The sequence below is a fragment of the Lagopus leucura genome, unplaced genomic scaffold (genome assembly GCF_019238085.1).
Source record: "Lagopus leucura isolate 7727_CA_CO unplaced genomic scaffold, USGS_WTPT01 Super-Scaffold_100029, whole genome shotgun sequence".
NCBI lineage: Eukaryota > Metazoa > Chordata > Aves > Galliformes > Phasianidae > Lagopus > Lagopus leucura.
The window spans coordinates 1,469,526-1,490,164 of NW_024962280.1; the positions used below are offsets into that span (position 1 = coordinate 1,469,526).

Here is a 20,639-nt window from a genome sequence, read left to right on the forward strand (position 1 = left end):
CCCCCCCCCCCCCCCCCCCCCCCCCCCCCCCCCCCCCCCCCAAAAGTAAATCCAGGGTGCCTTTGTATAAATAACAAAACTAGAGATTACTGAAAAACAGTCTTTGGAGTGTGATGTGCTCTGAACTAACCTTCTGTCTCACGTTTTCTGTTTTAACAGGAAAAGGAAGGATACTCTGTCCTGTAACGTTGCTGTTACATATTGACTGAACAGTGACACATCACAATTCTTATGGTAAGGAAAACTTAAGACTATGATGCTATAAAGATTTGCATAAGCTTAAATGGGGCAAGAATATGGGAAAGCAGTGTTAAGGCCCTACTGCTCAGTTAGCAGAAAGTGAGGATGTTGTTCTTCCCTGAGCACTCTCTTTTCCTGGAATACTTTGTCATAGTACTTGGCTGAAACAATCTGCCACAGTTGTCAGAAGCTCTTAAGAACACTGTGTATTTTCTGCTCTTTAGCAAGAAAAACTGCAACGACGTATCAGGGAAGAAATTCTGACCCACAGTCACATCTGAAGATTACAGGAATTTTGTATGCTTAATGTTTGATTAATTGAGGTCAAACAAACAAAGGCTGTGTACAGGATAACCTCAGCCTCTGAGAGCTCTTCACTTCCACTCTTCACATTGTTGTACATAGCTCGGCAGTAATAATGTCACCCTAAATCACCAATTGCAGTTTAGTATGTTTACTTGGCACGAGTTTTTGGCTGTTATTTTGGTTATGGGCTGGAGATCCCTTTTGAACTTTAGGAGATAAAATCTAAAATCTGTTTTTCTAGATCTTGTAGATATCCTTGGCGATACAATTGATCAGTAGTTACAGGAGACATTTTCTGTTGGATCCTGCAGTCAGAGTGCTGGTATCATGTCACAGCCCGTGAGATACACGTGGAATTGATTTGATGTTGATGTGACAGTTTTATAGTTTAAACAGTAGAATCAAAATATTTTGACTCAAGGCAATGACAAAGCATTACAGTGGCACCTCTGTGTGTGTGAAGGTTGCTTCTCTTTCAGCTTTAACAACTACTTCCCTCTATTTAATGTGCCTTCTGAAGCAACATTTAAAAACAGTAACGGGGAAAATAATATCTTTTTGATGATAATGTTCTGTCACTCTACTGATGTTTTACATTTAATTTTGTGAGTACGCCAGCTTTGAATTGGTGTCCATCATTTTATGGAATAGACCGTGCAGCTCATTTGTTATTTGTGAGAGTTTCCTCTGACCAACACTGCAATGTCTCAGACATTCCTGCGGTTCATATGGTGCTCAAAATGGGGCAGGAGGTCCTGGGGAAGCAGCCATGGCCCCCAGGGAAGCTGGTTCTGTTGATTTTGGCTCTGTGCTTGCTGATCAGCGCAGCTGGAGCTCCAATTGTTCCCTGTGGTGATGGGCCCAGTGCTCTCCTGAGGTTTTTCTCATTTTCTGTCTGAGAGTTGCGGTGGGAGAGCAGTTCGGGAACTTCAGGCTTTCACAACAGCCACCCTTGTGTCCTGGAGGAAAACTAAAGTGTTTACACAACCAAAAACCTTTTCCATGGATCAGAGAGAACTAAAAAAGCGCTGGGTGATGTGGAATTGGCCTCCTGAAATAACTGGGCTTGTTAGCTGGGAACAAGAACACATCTTCATTCTGTGCGCAGATTTTCACTGGGAACCTCCTTGCTGTTCAAAGCTCTCTTTTGTCCGTGTCTGTGAACTGTCCAACGTTCACTGTGCCCCTGAAGCCCACAAGTTGCCCTCCAACTCCCTCCAGCGGCTACAAAATGGAGGTCGTGGAACAGCGCTTTTGCAATGACACGCAGTTTAAGCCCATGATGTGGAGACAGGAATGAACTGAAAGAGTTGCATTGCTTTCAGGGAATCCGAACCAGTTTGGGAGGCTGAGAGTGTGACCCAATAATTTCTCTTTTCCAGAAAGGTGGGCGTTTGGTAACACAGTTGTGTTTTGGCACACGTCTAGCTGTTAAAAGGCACATACTGAGTGGAATGCAAACAACTTATTCTCAGCAGCAGTCTGATGCTATGCCAGTGTGTTTTTAAGAGTTACTTTGGTTTGCTTGCATGGCTACTGATGAAATTAATGGCAGAATACTGGAAAGGGAACCTCTGGGTTCGCAGCAGGTCAGGTAATACATGACAGATGAGCACTGATGTGCTTCTGCTAGGCCTGCCATTAAAACATCTCTGTGTAGAGAAGCAGGCAGTGTGCAAATGATGCCCATCCAGACGTGTGCTTGTTTTATCATGGCTGAATGCCAGGGCTATTTTACGCAGCTGATATCCTGCTTTGTGCAGGGCAGGATTTGTGATGCCCTCAGAGGCAACAGAGACTCAGGAAAACACGATGGAAAAGGTGGTAGAATAAGCGGGGCCTCTTAGAATGCACAAAAGGACACAATTAAAGGACAAATCTTCCCCCGTCCAGAAGGCAGGAGAGGCACAAGGCCTCACAAGCTACACTGCTTGCCGTCCAGGAGTTTGAAGTTCCTGTCTGAGGGTCTCAGGTCACTTTTTAGGCGCGATTTGGCCTAAAAAAGACTTTCCTCCGCGCTGCCGGAAGGCCCAGGAGGCCGCACCGGCCTGCCGTTGCTATGGCAGCCGCGGCGCATTGTGGGCCGCGCCGGTCACGTGACGCGCGGTCACGTGGCTTCGCCCAGGTGACGGCGGAACCATGGCGGAGGAGGAGCGGGCCCTGCTGGGTCCCGATGGCGGTGACGGCGACTCCGCGGCCCCCTCCCGCGCCCTGCCCGCCGTGTGCGACCCAAGCCGCCTCCCGCACCGCCTGATCGTCCTCGCGCTCATGTGCTTCCTCGGCTTCGGTGCGTGGCGGCGGGCGGGGGGCCTCCGTGAGGAGAGGTCGCGGGGTGCGCGGTGCCCTGAGGCCTCCCTGCCCTTCTTCTTGCAGGCAGCTGCTTCTGCTACGACAACCCTGCCGCGCTCCAGACGCAGGTTCAGGGGGTGAGTCGCTGCCTGGGAGGCCGCGCTCGGGCGGAGTCGGGTGGTGGGAGGGGGTTCTGTGCTCAGAGGGCGGTGCTGCCCGGAGCGGGGGCTGCTTTGTTTAAGGCTGGGGTTCTGCGACGGTTCTGTTCGTGCGGTAATTCTGGAATGTGGGTGTGAAGCGTTAAAAGAGTGGAATCGACCCTTGCAGGAGATATGGAGCGTTCCAAAGGGGAGTGGAGTGGTTTCCCTCTGCATGTCCCTGAGAAAACTCCACCTGTTGTGTTAAAGCAGTTTGTTCTAAAACGTCGGCTTCCAACAGATGCAGTCATCAAATTGTGCCCTGTGATTTCTGGTCAGAAAGCATGCTTATTTCTAAGCACTTGGATGCTTTTTCTGTGTCCTCAAAATTAATTTTTTTTTTTTTTTTTTTTTCCTTCAAATTTCCTTTCTGTAGGATATGAAGGTGAACACAGCACAGTTCATGGCACTCTATGCCTGGTATTCCTGGCCCAATGTGGTTCTTTGCTTCTTTGGAGGTTTTCTAATTGACAGAGTCTTTGGAATACGGTAAGTGAGATCTTACTGTTTTCCATATTCACTGGTAGGTAGAATTAAGAGCATGTGGAATTCCACACTCAATAGTATAGTTCTTTCTGCAATTTCCACTGGCACGACCAGATTTTTTCAGTAAAGTAGCTTCAAAAATGCTCATCTGTGCCATTTTTTTAGTATAGCTGTCAAGCTGTGGCATTTATTACTGAGAACTTCTATTGGGTATCATTTTACACTTTTGCTTTGCTGTAGGTTCAATGTTGTATTGTACAGGGGAAAAAAATATCTCTGATTAAGTTGTTTTCTCTTCCTTACAGGTTGGGCACTGTAATATTCAGCATCTTTGTTTGCGTTGGGCAGGTAAGTGGAAATGAGAGGGTGAAGGATGTTGTCTGTAGCTGCTCTGCTGGGAGTGAGGTGGGAAAGAAAACTCAGAAGGCTTCTCTGATCGTAGTGTGTGTCTCAGGTGAAGAGAATTGAAATCGAAGTCTGAATTGTATGGGGGATGCCTGGGAACAGAGGACTATGAATGAGTGAAATAACAATGGAAAGGAAATAAGTATTTTATTTGTTTGATGTGAAATTATCTGAGGGTATATTTGGGTAGGATAGGAGGGTTAGGGGAAAAGCCTCTACAGGATATGAAGTGATATGAAGGACTCTGAGGGGGAAATAATTTCTGTTTGTGTTTTGAGATGATTCTCGTTTGTTTCCTTCTCTAACCAGAAAATGATAGTTTTTCTTAAATGCTTTTCTGACAGGTGATTTTTGCCTTGGGAGCACTAGTTAATGCCTTTTGGCTGATGGAAGTGGGCAGATTTATATTTGGGTAAGTCTAGAAGTGTGTCCTATGTACCCTCTAAGGTCCTGACCAGCTTTCTGTGCCCTCAAAATCTGCTGCTGCTCTTGCACTCAGACTAAAGTTTGAATGTTGGAGCACCTCTAAAGTCGAGATGTGCATAAAGTTTAGTCAGGTTCATATTTGCATGTAAAATTAGAAAATAAATAGAGCTCCTCAGTATTATTGAATTCAGAAATTGTGGAACTGCTCAGCAGCTGAACCACTTGACTGACTCTTCAAGGTTTTTACCTATGCAAAAGATAAATGAGAAGCTGCTGCCCACCAGCTTAACTTCTGTTAAGGCAATTATAATCAGATACCTTGTACTCTTAAGGCTTAAGACACTGCAGTTCTTACCTGAACCGTGTCTGTAGGACTTCTGCCTCTTTGTGTATTTGCCTTAGGTTTACCTTTTCCTAGAGGAATTAATCTGAAATACTGTATCTTAATATCACCAGCAAGTGGTGGGATGTTTTCTTGTTACTCTTCTGTTGCAGTTAAAGTATTGTTTTGTACCTTCTTTGTTTTTGTTTTTTTTTTTTTTAGAATAGGTGGTGAATCCTTAGCAGTGGCACAAAACACGTATGCAGTCAGCTGGTTTAAAGGCAAGGAGTTAAATCTTGTGTTTGGATTACAGCTGAGCATGGCCAGAATTGTAAGTTTAACACTCAATGGCTTTAATTCATAGACTTTACGGCGTGCAGCTTGTCTTGGCAGTCAGACCAGCAAAAAACCAGCATTTCTAATGCTTCCTTGGAAATATTAGGTAAAAATGGATGTGAAATGTGAATTCAAAATGTTTGAAGATTTGTGGTTGGTAGACAAAGAGTGGATACAAAAGGAGATGAATGAGTAAGGTTTCTTACAACCTGCCACATGTCTTCAGAAGGCTGATGTGGTTTAGCATCAGTTACTGAGTGGGGCAGAGGCAGAACTGCCTGCTGCATCTCAGCTGTGCTGTTTGGTTCGTAGAGTCACTCTGAATGCACTGAGTGGAGACGTGCCTGTCCTGTTAGGGCCCTCCTAACTGGTGTGCTGTGCTATGGATTCAGGTAGTTGTGGAAAATAGTTTTCTTTACATCGGTTTCTTTTGCCCAGGGAAGCACAGTGAACATGAATATCATGGGATGGATATACTCACGAGTTCAGGATCTTCTGAGGCATACTGGTCACACTACTCTTGGATTAGCTCTCCTGATAGGTTTGTAATATTTTTGAGCTGTTGTCACCTGGTATTTTAGGTTTCTGAATTCAAGCTCTGTTCATATGTTAATGAATTATTGCTATCTGGAAAGTAGGAAAGATGGAGTTGGGACTGGGAAGAGCAATTTGAGTGCTTTTTGTAACAGTGGCTAATAATGTGCTTATAGAGAGTGTGCCTACTGCAAAATGCTGCTTGATCTCTGTGGCTGCCAAACTGAAATGTGTGTCTTACAGCTATGAAATATTTGATGTACTTGGAGTAAAGGACAGACTTGAAAAATTGTAGCAGCCTGACGCTCAGAAAGGGAACTGCAGCTGCCTTTGAAACAGTGTTCCTTCCCTTCAGAGCATGAGGTTTAAAACCTTGGTGTTGGTAACAGGGCCTTGGCTTTGTTTCTTTTATTGCAAGGTACAGCTAGCAGCTCAGCTGTGCTGAGTGGGAGCTGTGGTAATATTCGCAGACTAAATAGAATCATGTTAGTACTGCTGTAAGGCAGGTGTCTCATCTGGTAGACTTCAATGCCTGTACCTTCTCCCCGTTGTACAGTTTGAGTCTTAAACTGATGCTCAAGGCACTGAATTTGCATTGGATGTGTAAAGCTATGCCTCACTAAAAGTTCATCTAAAAGCCAGATTATTGCTTGGTCTACATCTAAATGTGTCGTGTTACCTTCTTGCAGGTGGCATAACTTGTCTCTTTTCACTGGCCTGTGCCCTAATCCTTGCTTATCTGGACAAGAGAGCAGAGAAGCTCCTTTGTAAAGAGCAGGGAAAAACAGGTGAGTGGTGTGGTGTAAACATGCCTTGGAATTTATTCTTTCATTGTAGAGCAGTCACTCCATTTGTCAATGCCTTTTTTTATTGAGCTTGTTGGGAGCCTTGCAGTTCATTTCAGTTTGCTGTGTGCTTTTCCACTGGAACTCTGCTTTGTTGGGATTGGTTTTATTTCCTTCAACAGGTGTGCAAAAACATGCAGCTGTCTCCTTGTGTTGTTCTGAGTTTTTTGAGTGGGAGGACTTAGGTAATTAAAAAACAAAAATCGAGAGCCTGATTAAAACATAACATGAAGTTTCAGGCACAGCTTTCACAAGCTGATTAAACATTTCCTTGAAAGAAAGTGGTTTGTATTCAGTTCTCCACAGGAGTTTTAGAAGCTGTAGAGAACTTACACACTCATGTTAACGTGGGAGATGAGTTTCTTGGCTTAGGCTGTGTTGATGTAGGACTTGTATACTCTGTGCTGATGCTCACTGTGCAAACTTCATCCAAGAGCAGCATAGTGGCAGGATTATAATGCTTTAGTAGTGACTCTTGGTCACCCTAATATTTATTCAGTGTGGATGAATTTCAGGTGTGTTTGTGGTGGCTGAAAAGTGTTCTCTTGCTTTCTCTGCAGGTGAAGTGATCAAGCTGACCGATGTGAAGAACTTCTCCTTGTCGCTGTGGCTGATATTTGTGATATGTGTCTGCTATTATGCAGCAGTCTTTCCTTTCATTGGACTTGGAAAGTAAGTGTCTCACACAGCATAGCTGTTGCCTTTGAATTTGGCCAAGGTTTAACTAGCTGCAGTGTTATTTATCAAAGAAGAGGTGCTGGCTAATATTTAGAAACTCCGAATGTAGAATCACACTGGTCTCTTAGCAAATCTGTGCTATTTTCTCTTTTTTTTGTGTGTGGCACTTTTTGCTGCACTTGTGACAGAAATAATCACAATTTTACAGCTTTCTTTTCTGTTGGGATCTCTGTTAAACCCTGTTTGTTAGTGTGGGCTGAGCTGTAAGAGCTCAAAGGCATAAGACACGTTCCATTCTCAGATTAAAACGTGATTTAGATCTAAAACACTGTGCAGAAGGCCATGAACAGCCATCATACAGGATTCCATCAGTATTCATTGGTTGTGAGTGGGGCTCAAACATGGTTACAGTGTTGGACTGAAGCTCTTTTGTTACTGTGCTTTATGTATCAAGGTGAAACTTGAAGATTTCTATGTAATTTTCTTCTAAACCACGCAACTTGTTCTAATTAAGCAATAAAGAGATTTCTTATGTACTTGGAACTAGGAACAGACCTTGTGAGCTCCACACGTGCTTTATGTTGTGAGATGAGAGTTTGAGACTGTTAAAATCTCTGCAAATAATGTAGATACCTGTTTTTTTTTCCCCCACTTTTTGCATGTAATCCAAAGCTTATTACTAATATCTGATTGCTGCTTTATGTGTTGCTATATATTTTGTGTGTTTGCTTCAAATGGTTCTTTGTCCAAAATCTGTCAACTCATTACAGCCTCCTAGAAGAGGATCTGCTTTGGGATGTTTGCTGGTTAATGCTGTATTTACAAGTTGTATGTAAACTAGTTTATTGTTTGTACTTTGTCTAGCTTAATTTATCCTTTTACTTCATTTATGTTTGCCTACTTCTGAACTTGTTTGGTTGTTTTTTTTTGTATCTTCAGGGTCTTCTTCATTGAAAAATTCCAATTCTCATCTCAAGAAGCAAGTGCAATTAACAGGTATGTTTCAGTTGGTTAAAGGAGTAAATGTACTACTGCTGTGATTTAAGGGTTAAATACGTATCTGTGGGCTCTGACTGCTTGGGATCTGCTGGTGTAAGCAGTTTGCTCTTCAGTGGATCATGTTCATATGGCATGATGGAGGTTTTACTTTGTTACGTGTTCCAGTTGAGGAGATGATGTTAATCTGAAAGAGGAAGTTCTGTCTGAAGGGTGTTACTGTGCTATCTGGCAATTTGCTTTAGAGGTGGTGGAAACAAGATAACATCACTAAGTAAACAAAACTGTACAAGTTTGAAGACAAATTGATGATGTGGCAAAGCAGAAAGCCCTTGTGGCATGATCCCAAGAGCTCCAAGTACGTTGCTGTTTCCATCACGGATGAGAAATACTTTCACGCCCTCAGACACTTGAGTTCTGGAATCTTTATTTGAAGTGTATTTTCTTATGGTTTCACAAGTTGAAAGGGAAATTCCCATTTTTCACTCTTCTGCAGTGTTGTGTACATTATATCGGCACCCATGTCTCCTGTCTTTGGAATCCTGGTGGATAAAATTGGAAAGAATATCATCTGGGTTTTGTGTGCTGTAGTAACAACGCTTGCTTCTCATATTATGTTGGCTTTCACTTTCTGGAACCCCTGGATTGCAATGGTAACCAATTTTTCAAGTAGACCTTGATAGCTAAATGTGACAAAATAAGAAATTGAGCTGCTGATGAATTATTCTGCAGAAGTTTACCCCTGTCTTCTGACTGCTTAGGTAGTCTTAAAACTTACTGTAATGTTCCTGATTTCATAAGGATATACAGCATGCGAATGGATTTAAAATCAAAGATGCTGGTAAAGGAAAACAGCATAACAGAAGCTAAACTCATATGAGCTGTCTGTGGCTTTTTAATAGCAAAAATGCACCTCATCCAGCGTCTCTCTACTCGTTTATTTCTCAGTGCTTACTGGGAGTTGCATACTCCTTGCTTGCCTGTGCCCTGTGGCCCATGGTGGCCTTTGTTGTTCCAGAACATCAGCTGGGAACTGCTTATGGCTTGTGAGTACTTCCATCTGTCAGTTGTGCTGACTTACATCCTCACACTGTAGAACCACTTGATGTGAAGTAGTTGTAATACGTTAATGGTTACTGTTTCTAGGAGGAAGTCTCCTGTAGTTTCAGGATGTGTGTGTGCAGTAGATCACTGTGCAATAGTGATATCTGCAGAAGTGCAGATTAACGACTACCATCTAGAATATGGGGAGAAGTTCATCTTATTGTGCAATAAAAATAAAATAGTTTGTTCTTCAGAAACTTTCTACACAGTGGTAATCCTTTGTTTATGTTAGTATGCAGTCTATCCAGAATCTTGGTCTGGCAATTATTTCTATAGCAGCTGGGATGATTCTGGACACAAGAGGATACCTGTTTCTTGAAGTCTTCTTCAGTGCTTGTGTTTCCTGTAAGTAGCAAACACACTGAAACTAACGTTCTGTACATTCAGGAAACTCTTCTTTCCTCCCTTAATGTTTCCTGTAAAATGCTACTAACTGCTTTCTTACTGTGCAGCTGGGTAGACATCTACAGACATTTCAGCTGAGGCACTGTGGAAAGTAACTGATAAGTAGTGTCACGTTTTGTGCTTTTAGTTGTTAGTTTTTTTTTTTTCCTGAAGCATTTTAGTGTAAGTAGTTGAACTATCTGGTAAAAATGAGGCATGATTAAAAGTGTTGGTGAGTTAAATTCTTCAAGGTTACGTTTGTATGAGGGTCCTTATTAATGTAGATAAATCATTTGAGTTAGATTGCTACTTGTGGGCACAGTGGGGTTCTCAGAACTGATGGAGATGCTGCTGATAATAATTACAGCTGTCACAAGAAATCTTAATTGTTGCTGGTTGGATGTTAAGCTGGTTTTATGTCATTGTGGTAAAGGTACTAACAGCTTAACCTTTTGTTTTTTCTTAGTGTCACTGGTAGCTGTAGTCATGCTGTATTTTGTGAATCACCTAACAGGTGAGTCAGGTGCTTTTTAGCTTCTCTTGATTCCTGTGATTTAATCATAATGCTTGGAGTTGCTATGCTGAGCTGCTTACAGGTAGTGGAGTGCAAGTGGGTGTCTGCTGCAGTGGGAGGATTTGGTGGTACCTCCTGGATAGGGCTTGTCCTCATCATGAATTTTTCCTTGGTGCTGTAGTGTGTAATTCACTGGGCCTTGCTGTGGTGTCAAACCTAATCAGCAGGGCACAGCACCTCCCTCTTCTACTAAGTTGAACGTGTAGGACATTCTATGGATTAAAATAGCTTTTTTCCAAACTGCTTGTGCATAACATACTTGATTGTTATGTATCAATATGCTGCCAATATGCTTTCCTTCACGTAGCAGTGTTCTTACTTTCTTAGTTTCTTCCTGAAAGGTCGAGAGGAGAGCATTTCTTTCCAAGCTGCTTTCACTTCCTCTAATCTTACAGGGTGCTGTGATGAGTTGTGAAGAAACTCGTTACTCAGCAAAGACATGGCTCAAGTTTGAGATCCTAGTTTGGTTCCTGATTTTGCTTGCTTGTATGATTGTGAAGGAGTTGGTTTTTTTTCTTGGTACCAATTTCTGTTTATGTACAACTACTGTTCTCTTTCCTTAAGTAATGAGATAGGATATCAGTTTTGGAGTTTCACAGTAGGTGGTATTTCTGTTGCAGGTGGTGATCTTAACTGGTCAGCAAAGAAAAGAGAAAAACTGCAAAAAGTAGCTGCAAATGAGTAAGTATAAAAACCAGCATCCTTTAGAAATTGTTTAACCTAAAGTAATTAATTAATTAGTGTCTGAACATACCTACTGCTGTAGGTCTGCCATTTGTATGAGAAGTCACTTTCTTTCCTACAAGATAGTAGTAGGATTTCTTATTCCTGTCTCCTGTATACAGAGGAAATAATAATTAACCTTGTCTCCTCCTTTCCTGGCACTTCTTACTATTCCTTTATGAATTTCAACTGCCTTCCAGCCAAGCAGATTTCAAGCATATCTCTGAAAAGTTTGCATTGCTTACTATAAAAGGACCAATCTTACATGGTATATCAGGGTTAAAAATGGGGTCCCTATTCTTCAGGTTTTTGAAGCCTGTTTGCATGTAATGCTGAAATGCTTTCCCTTCTAGTTGGCAAAAACATTTCACCTGCAGGTACTGTGCAAAACACACGCATATAAATTCTTTGCAGATAAATACTTTGATAATGAGACCCGTTTTATTTGTGTGACTTCAGAGATTTCTCTAAAATAATTGTGTAATTATGTAGTCTACACTCAATTTAAAAGTAAGGAAATGAAACCCTAACCTGTCAACAAAATCTTGCTGGATGACTTGTGATGGAATGTAACGTTGTCTTGATTCTCCACCTCCTTTGTGGTGTACATCAACCTTGAGGAAAACTGAAGGAAATTAAAACCTCATCATCAACCTTGCCTGGTGATCAGGCAAGTTTAGTTGTGATGAGTGTCACCTGTGAGCCAAAACACCCAGTCCTTAGAACAGATACAACAATTGTGAAAAACTGCTGTGTACTCAGAGCAGAGGAAATCTGTGTCCAAGTAGAGCTGATTTTCAGCCTGCCTGGACCACGTGTGTAACCCATCACTATTCACTGTGAGCAGAGGCTTTGTCTTGGAGTGTGCTGTGGGTTATATACTGCCTTAGGGCAACGTTTTCAGTAATTTTTATCACAATGTTTCTTGCAGAAAAGAAATTTGAATAGCAAATATCCAGAAGTGGGGAGCATTTGATGGGGAGCATCATGTCAACTTGAAGAATTGTAGTGTTACTTAGTTTGATCAACACTGGACAATAGTTCTTTTGGAGAGAGGAAAAAAAAAAAAAGATTTGTTTTGGTGCTGGTGATTTTTCAGTAAATGGTTGAATTCTTATGCTTTGTAACCACTTTTAACTAATGCCACATCATCTCTTAACGCTTGAACAAGTTGGTTTACAGCCTTTTTCACTGTGGAAGCTGCCTCATGGGAGAGGGCACCTGCAGCCCAGGACAAACGTGTTCATCTCAAAATAAAGCCTAAAGTGTCTTCTGTGTACAGTGCTGAGCCATGGTGGTGTGGGTGGAGATTTCCTAGCAGCGTTTTATGTACTAGAATAAGGTTCACTGCCTTCCAGAGCTTAGGAATGGCTCACTGTCACTGCCTTTGTCACTGTCTTAATGCAAACCACTGTTCTAAGCTAAACGTGTTCAGAGCTTTGCTCAGTCCTGTTTCCCACTAAGAATTGCATGGAAAATGACTGGCAGGGTTCTGATCAAATATTGACTCTTTTGTAGGAAGTTGCTATTAACTCTGAAGGCTGCTGAGCGGTCTTTTAATTGCGTTTTTGACTATTGATGCTTTTGTATTGTAAGCTTATATTTAAGGAGTGAAAGTTTGTTTAATAAAGGGTTGTTAAGTTGTGTTACAAATGCTCGTTGGGCACATTGTTATCTGTGGGAATGAAGATTTCTCTTCCTACTGAAGTCTTGCAAGGTAAATAAAAGGAAACTGCAGAAAATAGCCTCTCTCTTTCTTTACAGTGGATAAATGTAATCCATTCACAGCCTTATTTTAATCTAAAGCTCCGAATTCATCTGCAAACTTTGAAGGTATTTTTAGCTGAAAGAAATAAAACTGCCATATAAGATAGAGTTGCTGGGTTTGCACTCCTCAGTGCAAGTTTCTTAAATGAGTTTTCTTTTCCAGAGCAGAAGAACAAGAGAGGCTCAGACGTCAGAATGAAGATGACTTGGCTAAATTACAGCCAAAAGATGATGACTTTAGTTTAAGGAATAAATACCTCTCCAGACTAGGCGCTCAGGTATTAGTAACAAAGTAGGGCTCCTAACAGTAATAAATAGAGACTAAAATGTCTGCTTTAAGAACTTGGCTTATTGTTCCAAATAGCCAACACCTTAACCTCTGAGTAACGTGTTAAATGTGTGTTTGTTCTCAGAAGTGGTCTCACTGATGGTAGTTAAAAATGTAATGAGGAAAATGGAGATGAATCAGACCAAGTAAGCTGAGGAGCGCGCTCATTGTGATGCATGTTTTTTAAATGTTACTTTTTTTGCAGCTGCCAGATAATTACTCTTCCTATTTATCGACAATGGCACACAGAAGCGTGTTGAAATAGCATCTTGCCCCACTTGCAAGAGCAGAAATACGTTGATGTTCCTGTACACAAAACTTGATTTCCTGTACTGAGAACTATTGCAGCGAAGGCAGAGCGATACACCACGTTTTTCTGCAAGCATAGATCTCATTTTAAAAGTATGTGGCTTAAGTTCCTTTCTGCACCTTGAGGTAAATAACACACAGATACTGAGGAAGAATCGTCTGGCTGTTCACTCGAACACATGAACTACATGCTAAACCATCCTTAAGTCCTCAGTGAGTAGCTCAAACCAGCAGCAAAGACTGATTTCTTAGTATGCAACCGTGGCTGAAACATAGAAGCTTTCCTATAGTAATCATGTTGCTGTGAAATGAGTTGTGGTGTAAGCATGGAATACTTAGCCTCTCAAGTTGGACAACTTTATTGCCATATTGCAAACAGTGTTTCATTTTTCTTATAGAAAAGGTGAGGAAAGGCTGCCTCTTCTGTTTTGGCTCAAGTAAATATTTCTGAGGAAGTTAAGCTGCACACTTCTAATGCTACCATTCAAAAAGTACAGGCCCTGGAGCTTGGTACTAGATCATAGGCTTAGCAGTAACTTCATGTAAGTCAGGGTTAATGTGAAATTTGATCTCTTCAGAGGTTGCAACTAAGACACATGGGAAGAGTTAAATGTAAGAACTGAGTTTTGGCACTCTGGAAAAAGTGGTTGCATTTCAATGTGAAGGTTCTGCTCTTCCTGTAATTTCTGTGGAAAGCTTGCTCCAGAGCAGAGCTAGTTCCCACTAACTCCAGCAGAGTGCATTTCCAGTATTGTTTTCTTCTTGTTAACCATGACACCTCACTTATGTATGTAGACATAAGTTCCTAAGCACTAATCCTCCTTTAAAGGCAGGAGCATCTAGCTTTCTTGAGCACAGGTTGCACTGAGCAAGGAGCTGCTGTAGGAGCAGAGCACCAGGTGCACAGGGGTGAGTGAGCTCTGGTTGGCTGCCTTCAGGGAGTTTTGTGTGCCTTGGTGCTCAGCAGAGTTCTGCAGGTTGGTTGTCTGCAGAGAAAGTATTTTATTATAATAAAAATGTTACATTATATCCATATACTGTTGGTTTTTGGTTTGTTTGTTGTTTTTTTTTTTTTGCCTGCAGTGTTTTGAACGGATCTGAAAGTCACTTTTAAGGGTTTGCTTGTTTGTTTGGTAGTTTTGTTTTTACAGATACTTCTCAGTGGAGGTTTACATTCCTGGGAGACAAAGGCAATCTGGCTGAAACACTAAGCCAGGAGCACTTAGATTAATAGTCATGTATTCCAAAGAAGTCTTGGAAAACAGAGTGACAGTCTGAGCTACGCTGAGGTTATTGCAGAAGGGAAGTAGTACCCTGACCTCTGATAACTTCTGTTGGTGCTTTTTGTGCTCCCTTAGGGAGCCAAATGCTATCAGCTGTGAAAACAGATAATGTGAATTCGGTTGTTTTTGCTTGTATTGTGAATTCTGGGTCTTTTTTAATAAAAGCTTTAAACGGATGCTGCACATGTATTACTCTTCCCTGGATTGTGTTGTGTTCTTGCCCTTGGTGGTAGTTCAGATGTGTTTTTAAACAAGTGTGATTTCTTTTGCCCCGAGAAATATGTAAGGAAGCATCTCTTTGAGGATCCAAAGGTGGATCTGTGTTCCTCTGCTGCTGAGTTGCTGCATCTCCCTTTAGGAGAGGGAGGAAATGAAATGCTGTTCTTCTATTGCTCTTCCTCACCTTCATGTGGCTGCTTTGCAAGTCTCAGATCTCTGCTTCTGCTCTAATAATGATGTGTTTTGACTGTACATAACTGTTCTGTTGTTAAACGTATTTTATGTGAGATAGTAACAGGGAGCTTAGTATCTTCTTGAAACTCTTGAGTTCCTGAATTCTCTCTCTCCTGAGCATTTTACTGAAGTGCCATGGTTTACTTCTGCACGTGCTGTAACCTTTAGCTGAAGTCTGAACTCCCAAACCTTTCCTTTCTGTTGATTTTCAGCCCAAGGACTTCTTACCTTTTTTCACACTTCCTGCTGTGTTTGTGCCTCAGACTTTTGATGAGTACTTTTAGATCCAGGTTTGACCATCAGATGGAAAATGGGAAAAGGAATTTTTGAACTCTGAAATGAGGTTTCCTTCTGATAGTGAAAATGTGGTTGTGGTCATTGTGGGAGGGATGTGTGCTGCTGGGCTGTTACTTGGCCATATACCTGAGTCTTGTTTGCAATGGATTTGGAATGGCTTGAGCTGAAAGCTGCTTATCTTTATAGACTGCCTTTTTCTTCTCTGTGAAGCTTCCCTTAATGGCTTTCACCCCTGACACTGTGAAGCTGTCGATGTGTTATGGCTTTCTTGACTCTTAACAAATGCAATTCATGGGTTGGGTTCTGCTGCTGGGCTGCAATGATCTGACTGAGCTCTGCCAGTGGGTGTGCACCCTTGTTTGGAGATGTTTACAGAAGTTAGTGTACAAGAAATAAGACAACTTAGACTGTTTCAGGTGCATTAAACGTGACAGTAGTTCAACACAGCTTTTCCTTTAGATTATTTGGGTGAATTTCAGAGAGCTGTTTCCTGTTGAAAATGTAAATGGGGTTATCTGTGTCTCCACTATTCCTGCTCACATGGAGTGCCCAGAGATGTTGGGATGTTTTTTTCCCTTTCTGACAGATGTCTTTCTTCAGAGTCAATCACTGGAGGTTTCAGTAGCCTCTCTCATTCTCATTTTAAAAACTAGTCAATGTTCCATCATGTGTCTTTCCAGCAAGGGTGCTTTTGTGTTGCTTGTCCTGTTGTGTGGATAATCAACCCAAGAGGTAAAGCGTAGCTGTTGAAATGAGCTGCCTCTGAGGAATGTGGAAATCTCTACTTTGTGTCCCTGCTGCGTTCTGTTGGATGGGACAGATGTGCATTGGCAGGACTAGGAAGCTGGAAAGCCATAGGTGTAAGTACACACAGTGCTCTGCCACACACACCTCTTCAAAATGAAATGTTTAAAGCATAGAAACATTCTATAAATATTTAACTTTTCCATGCATTCGAATCATGAAATAACTCTTCTAAACTTCCAGTAGGGGAATGGCTGCCTGAGTGACACTGCACTGCTACAAATCTCACGTTGTTCTCCAAGGATGCAAAGGTTTTTTTCAAGTTAGATATTTTTTCTTAAATACTGGTCATGAAGAACATGGTGGCAAAAGCAGTTGTACCACAAAGATAGTCCTCCAGGACCTTGCAAGTCTCCTGAAAGCAGTGCTAGTGAGAGTCTTCATCCTGAACCTCCCAGAAAGGTCGTCACTGACATGGCTCCAAAGTGAGACACCAGGAATGGTTTCCTTTGTCATTACCTCTGAGGAACTGTGCTGAAAGCAGCTTGTGTGGCCTGCTCAGCAGCTGTGAGAAGTGAGGGAGTTCACTTATTACCAACCTCAGCTGGATTTGATTCAACAGATGGGAAATTCAAGCTGCTCTGTCTCACTGCCAAGACTGTGAAAGTTACAGAAAGACACAGAGGAAGCCTTGGCTGTCTGGGTGCTTTATCTGGATTCTGAGTTGAGTTTGGCCATGTTACTGTAGTCACACCACCTGTGCACAGAAGACCACTGTGACTCTGCCCAGAATTCTTACAGGTGTGGTCTAGAACATCTGAAGTAAAGAGATTGCATTTTATTTTATTCAGATAGGGAGAAAATGTTTGTAAAGTAAGTCAAATTAGTTCTGTATGCTTTGTCTGGGCTCCAGCTTGTGTCAGCATATTAAAGTTGGATTGCTGAAGTAGGCACCATGTCCTGGCCATCTGGTCTGCCCTTCTGAGAGAAGCTGCCTCTGCTGTTGCAGAGATGATTTGGAAAAACAGATTTGTTTTGGCTGAGCTCCATGAAGTTGGGTATAATGAAGAGGTTAAAAGCAAACAGGACCCAGTCCCTTAAGCTTGCTTTCTGTTCCCATGTCACTGCTGCTTCTCCAGCTCGCACCATTATTGCTTTTCCACTTTGTGTGATTCTAATGCTTATACAGATGTGCCAGTGTCCCAGCTAGGTTGTTTATTGTCAGTCATTGCATCCCCACCGTGTCCAGCTTGTTCTGGGTCCTTGCTGGCCATCCGGATCCCAAACGAGCAGCAGTATTGCCTTGCTTTAAAAATGGTATGGATCTGGCTCTTTGGCCTAACGAGGTGCTGAGTACCTGACAGCCAGTGGGGAACACATTGGAAATCAGTGATATGCTGCTTTTGAATTACTGCACCAATTTCTCCGTGTTCTGCTTTGCATCATTTGAGCGAATGATTTTCACTCAATTCTCTTTTATTATTTTTTACAAGTGTTTTGTTTGCTGAAGATACCACATTCACAGTATTAACTGGGAGTCAATGCTGGTGTGGGGTGCAGATGAGGTTTGCTCACCCTCCTAAGGTATGGAATAGGAGACGCCGGAGGGAAAGTGAGCAGTTGTAGTTTGTCCCAGCTCTGTTCTGGGATGCTTGTCACTAGAGGTCAGCACTGCAACATCAATGTGCAAGAAACATTTTCTGTATTAGGACACAAAGTCTTGTTTCAGCAGTTCAGGCTGCTGTCGTTCAGTTCTGTGGCCGATTTACACCATTTTGGAGGTTGTTTTCCAAATTCAAATGCTTACACCTCCCCAGTTCCAACCTCCTGACTGGCAATGTTGACATCTTCAGCAAAAATCCTTTTGTCTCCAATCTGATATATTTTGTGAGGCCTGAAGTTGCATAATGTGGCATCTCTTGCTGAAGTGGCCTCTGCCTGTCATCTGCTACCTACGTGAAGCAAAGTTATTTAAAACAACTCCATCCAAAATGCCCTCTGATCAACGGACTGAAGAAGAAATGATCATTAAAGTCCCTGTATTTTACAACCCAAGACCTAAACCATGTATTTCATAGAGAACTGCCACGCACTCAGTGGTTTCTTACTTGGATGTGTGTGTTTGAGCAGGGAGAGCACAGCTGACCCCTTTCCCAGTCAGGGTGTGGTGTTCACATTACAAAGGCTCACAACTGCTCTGATTTCCTATCGAGAGCTCATTCTGGTGACACAGCCTTGATGGATGCAATGCTTTAAGACGGTTCTGAGTTGCAGCCTCCATGACCACCTGGGTTGTTACTTTCACCCCAAGCTCTTGGATTTGCATGGGGCGGGTGCTGCCAAGCTGTGTATGAGTGTTCCCATGCACATGCCCATATGTAAATGAAGAGAACTGGCTGGAGCAATGTTGGGTGTGCAGGAAAAGTAAAGAGCATACCGTCCATTTCCTCAGCAGAGCGCCTGCTGTGGGTTGGGAGCAGGACTTCCTGCTGTATTTTCCATCCTGAAAGGGCTGAAGTCCTTCTGTTCTGCAAGCAGAAGGTGGAGCCTTTCAGCAAACAGAAGAAAATAGTTGTCTGCCTCCTCCAAACAAGCCAATTTTGCTCTATCTTTTAAAAAATATATATTCTTATATAGCATCTGCAGATCCATAAACATCGAGTTGGACCTCAAACTGTTCACATCCTTTTTACTGTAGTATCTTAATTAATTGACTTGTTTACATGTTTACAAGCTCTGCCTGTAGATATAAAGCAGCTGTTGATGTCAGTAATTCAGAGTGGAGTTGGCACGCTGCATTTCTCTTGTCAGCTGGAATGATGATTGAACATAAGTGGCCACTTCAAATTAAGGTAAGTGAGACAACTGCTTTATGGCATCTGGGGTGAAGTGGGTCACCAGCTGCACTGCCTTTGGGGTTGCTTCAGTGCAGGTCAGCTGGCTCAGGGTGTCCCTCACTTAAGGGCACGCTGTCCTGCATTGCAGACTTCTTAAGTAAGGTTGAGGATAAAACTTAAGCTATCCAAAACGGTGTTGCTTATAAAAAGAGCTTCTAAAAACAGATTTTCCAGCCCCTGATACAAAATTCACTTAAAGTAGTTTTTAGTGAGACTTGAGGTGATATCCCAGTGTATGAAACCTGTCAGAGATGATTGATACACGTATAAGAAGCAGAGTGAAAGCTGAAGGAAAGATATGGCATTACCAGACTTCATTTAAATAAAAAACTATGCATTTAGATTGATTTATTTTTGTGCCAAGAGGTTCTGACATAAATATAGTGATATATAATGTATTGACTATAATGTCAACATTATTTTAAATCTGACTCGAGGGAAAAATATCTCATTGTTAATGCTGAAATATAAAGCTTTGTTCTGCTGAAAGGGAAAGCCTATAGATGTATGATCAAAACAACCTCTTTCCTTAAGACCCTTTGTAATGGCTCTTAAAAGGACCTCAGCTTTTTGGTCCTTGCATCCACCCCGTGCCTGCCATTGGTAAGTAATGCTGATCAGTTTTGTAACAAATTCTGTGCATGCTGTACTACTGAAACTAATGGGTTACAAACCCATGGGCCGTGCTCTTGCCCTAAACCCATGCATTGATGATTTTTTTTCTTCAAGCTCATTTTAGAGCTGACTTTGCTAGGGTTGGAGGAACTGCTAGTTGTGTTGGGGTGAAAGAACAGCCATTCACTGAGTGAACACTTGAATGCAAATGAGATTTCCCCCTTTTCTTTAGTGCCTTCATTCCTTACCTTCTGCTCTGAATTTTGCAGGTCAGATCTCTGGATGCTCAGTGCAGCATTGTGATCTTCAGGACCAGGGTCTGCAGCCATTGGAGGTCAGTGAGTGCCACAGGCTTGCAGCAGGTCTGCTGTTCCCCCTCTCTTGGCTCCAGCATGAGCTTTCCAACTCAGTTCAGGCTTAGATCCACTTTTTCTGTGTCTTTCTGTATCCACTTTAGTTGCTTTTGTTTAAGGAATACAATAGCAAACCTTTGCAGTAGAACCAAATTAGGTTAACTGCAGGTTTTCTTCGTGTTCAGTATCTTCTGTTTCTTAGCTTGCATTAGTCAAAGCTCTGCCAAACTGTACCACTTCAGCTTAAGTCTCGATTTTTCAAAGCTTTCACTCCTTTTTACCCAGAGCACCTTTCTGATGGTAACTTCTGTGTGTGCTCTGCGTGAAGCAGCTGTGGCTCCTCGCTCACAGTGTGGCTCTTCTGGCAGTGCAGTGTGGTGCAGAGCCCCTCTGCCTGGTGGCACTGAGGTGGCCTCCAGGTTATAGTTGCTTCCATAACGCTGCAGCTAAATGTTTTGGTTTCTTCCTGTTAGCTTTTCTATCAGAGGAGGGTCAGGTTGGATATTAGGAAAGATTTCTGCTCCTGAAGAGCAGCAACGCACTGGCATAGGCTGCTCAGGGAGTGATGGGAGCACTGTCCCTGGAGGTGCTGCAGAACCATGGGGATGTGGCACTGAGGGATGTGGACAGTGGGCACGGTGGGGTGAGGGTTGGCGTTGGGCTTTGGGGATCTTGGAGGTCTTTTCCAGCTTTCATGATTCTATTCATGTATGAGATGTTTTTCAAGCATGAGATGTAGGGTGCTATA

The 20,639-nt window shown here is 42.4% G+C and overlaps 1 protein-coding gene across 3 annotated transcripts; it reads left to right on the plus strand.

Annotated features, from left to right (window-relative positions):
• The first annotated feature begins 162 nt into the window (after nucleotides 1-162).
• MFSD1 (major facilitator superfamily domain containing 1) lies at nucleotides 163-14,708 on the plus strand. Of its 3 annotated transcripts, none has more exons than XM_042881209.1 (17): nucleotides 163-234; nucleotides 2,920-2,972; nucleotides 3,409-3,521; nucleotides 3,824-3,866; nucleotides 4,268-4,335; nucleotides 4,894-5,002; nucleotides 5,446-5,548; nucleotides 6,231-6,329; nucleotides 6,947-7,058; nucleotides 8,004-8,060; nucleotides 8,557-8,713; nucleotides 9,009-9,106; nucleotides 9,397-9,509; nucleotides 10,015-10,062; nucleotides 10,743-10,803; nucleotides 12,776-12,890; nucleotides 13,146-14,708. In XM_042881209.1, the coding sequence occupies exons 3-17, from the start codon at nucleotides 3,412-3,414 to the stop codon at nucleotides 13,203-13,205; spliced, it is 1,353 nt and encodes a 450-aa protein (XP_042737143.1). In that variant the 5' UTR covers nucleotides 163-234; nucleotides 2,920-2,972; nucleotides 3,409-3,411; the 3' UTR covers nucleotides 13,206-14,708. The 3 variants fall into 3 exon arrangements, with proteins under 3 accessions (XP_042737143.1, XP_042737141.1, XP_042737142.1); XM_042881207.1 differs by lacking the exon at nucleotides 163-234 and adding an exon at nucleotides 2,734-2,833; XM_042881208.1 differs by lacking the exons at nucleotides 163-234; nucleotides 12,776-12,890; nucleotides 13,146-14,708 and adding exons at nucleotides 2,734-2,833; nucleotides 11,777-12,587.
• The last annotated feature ends 5,931 nt before the right edge of the window (nucleotides 14,709-20,639 follow it).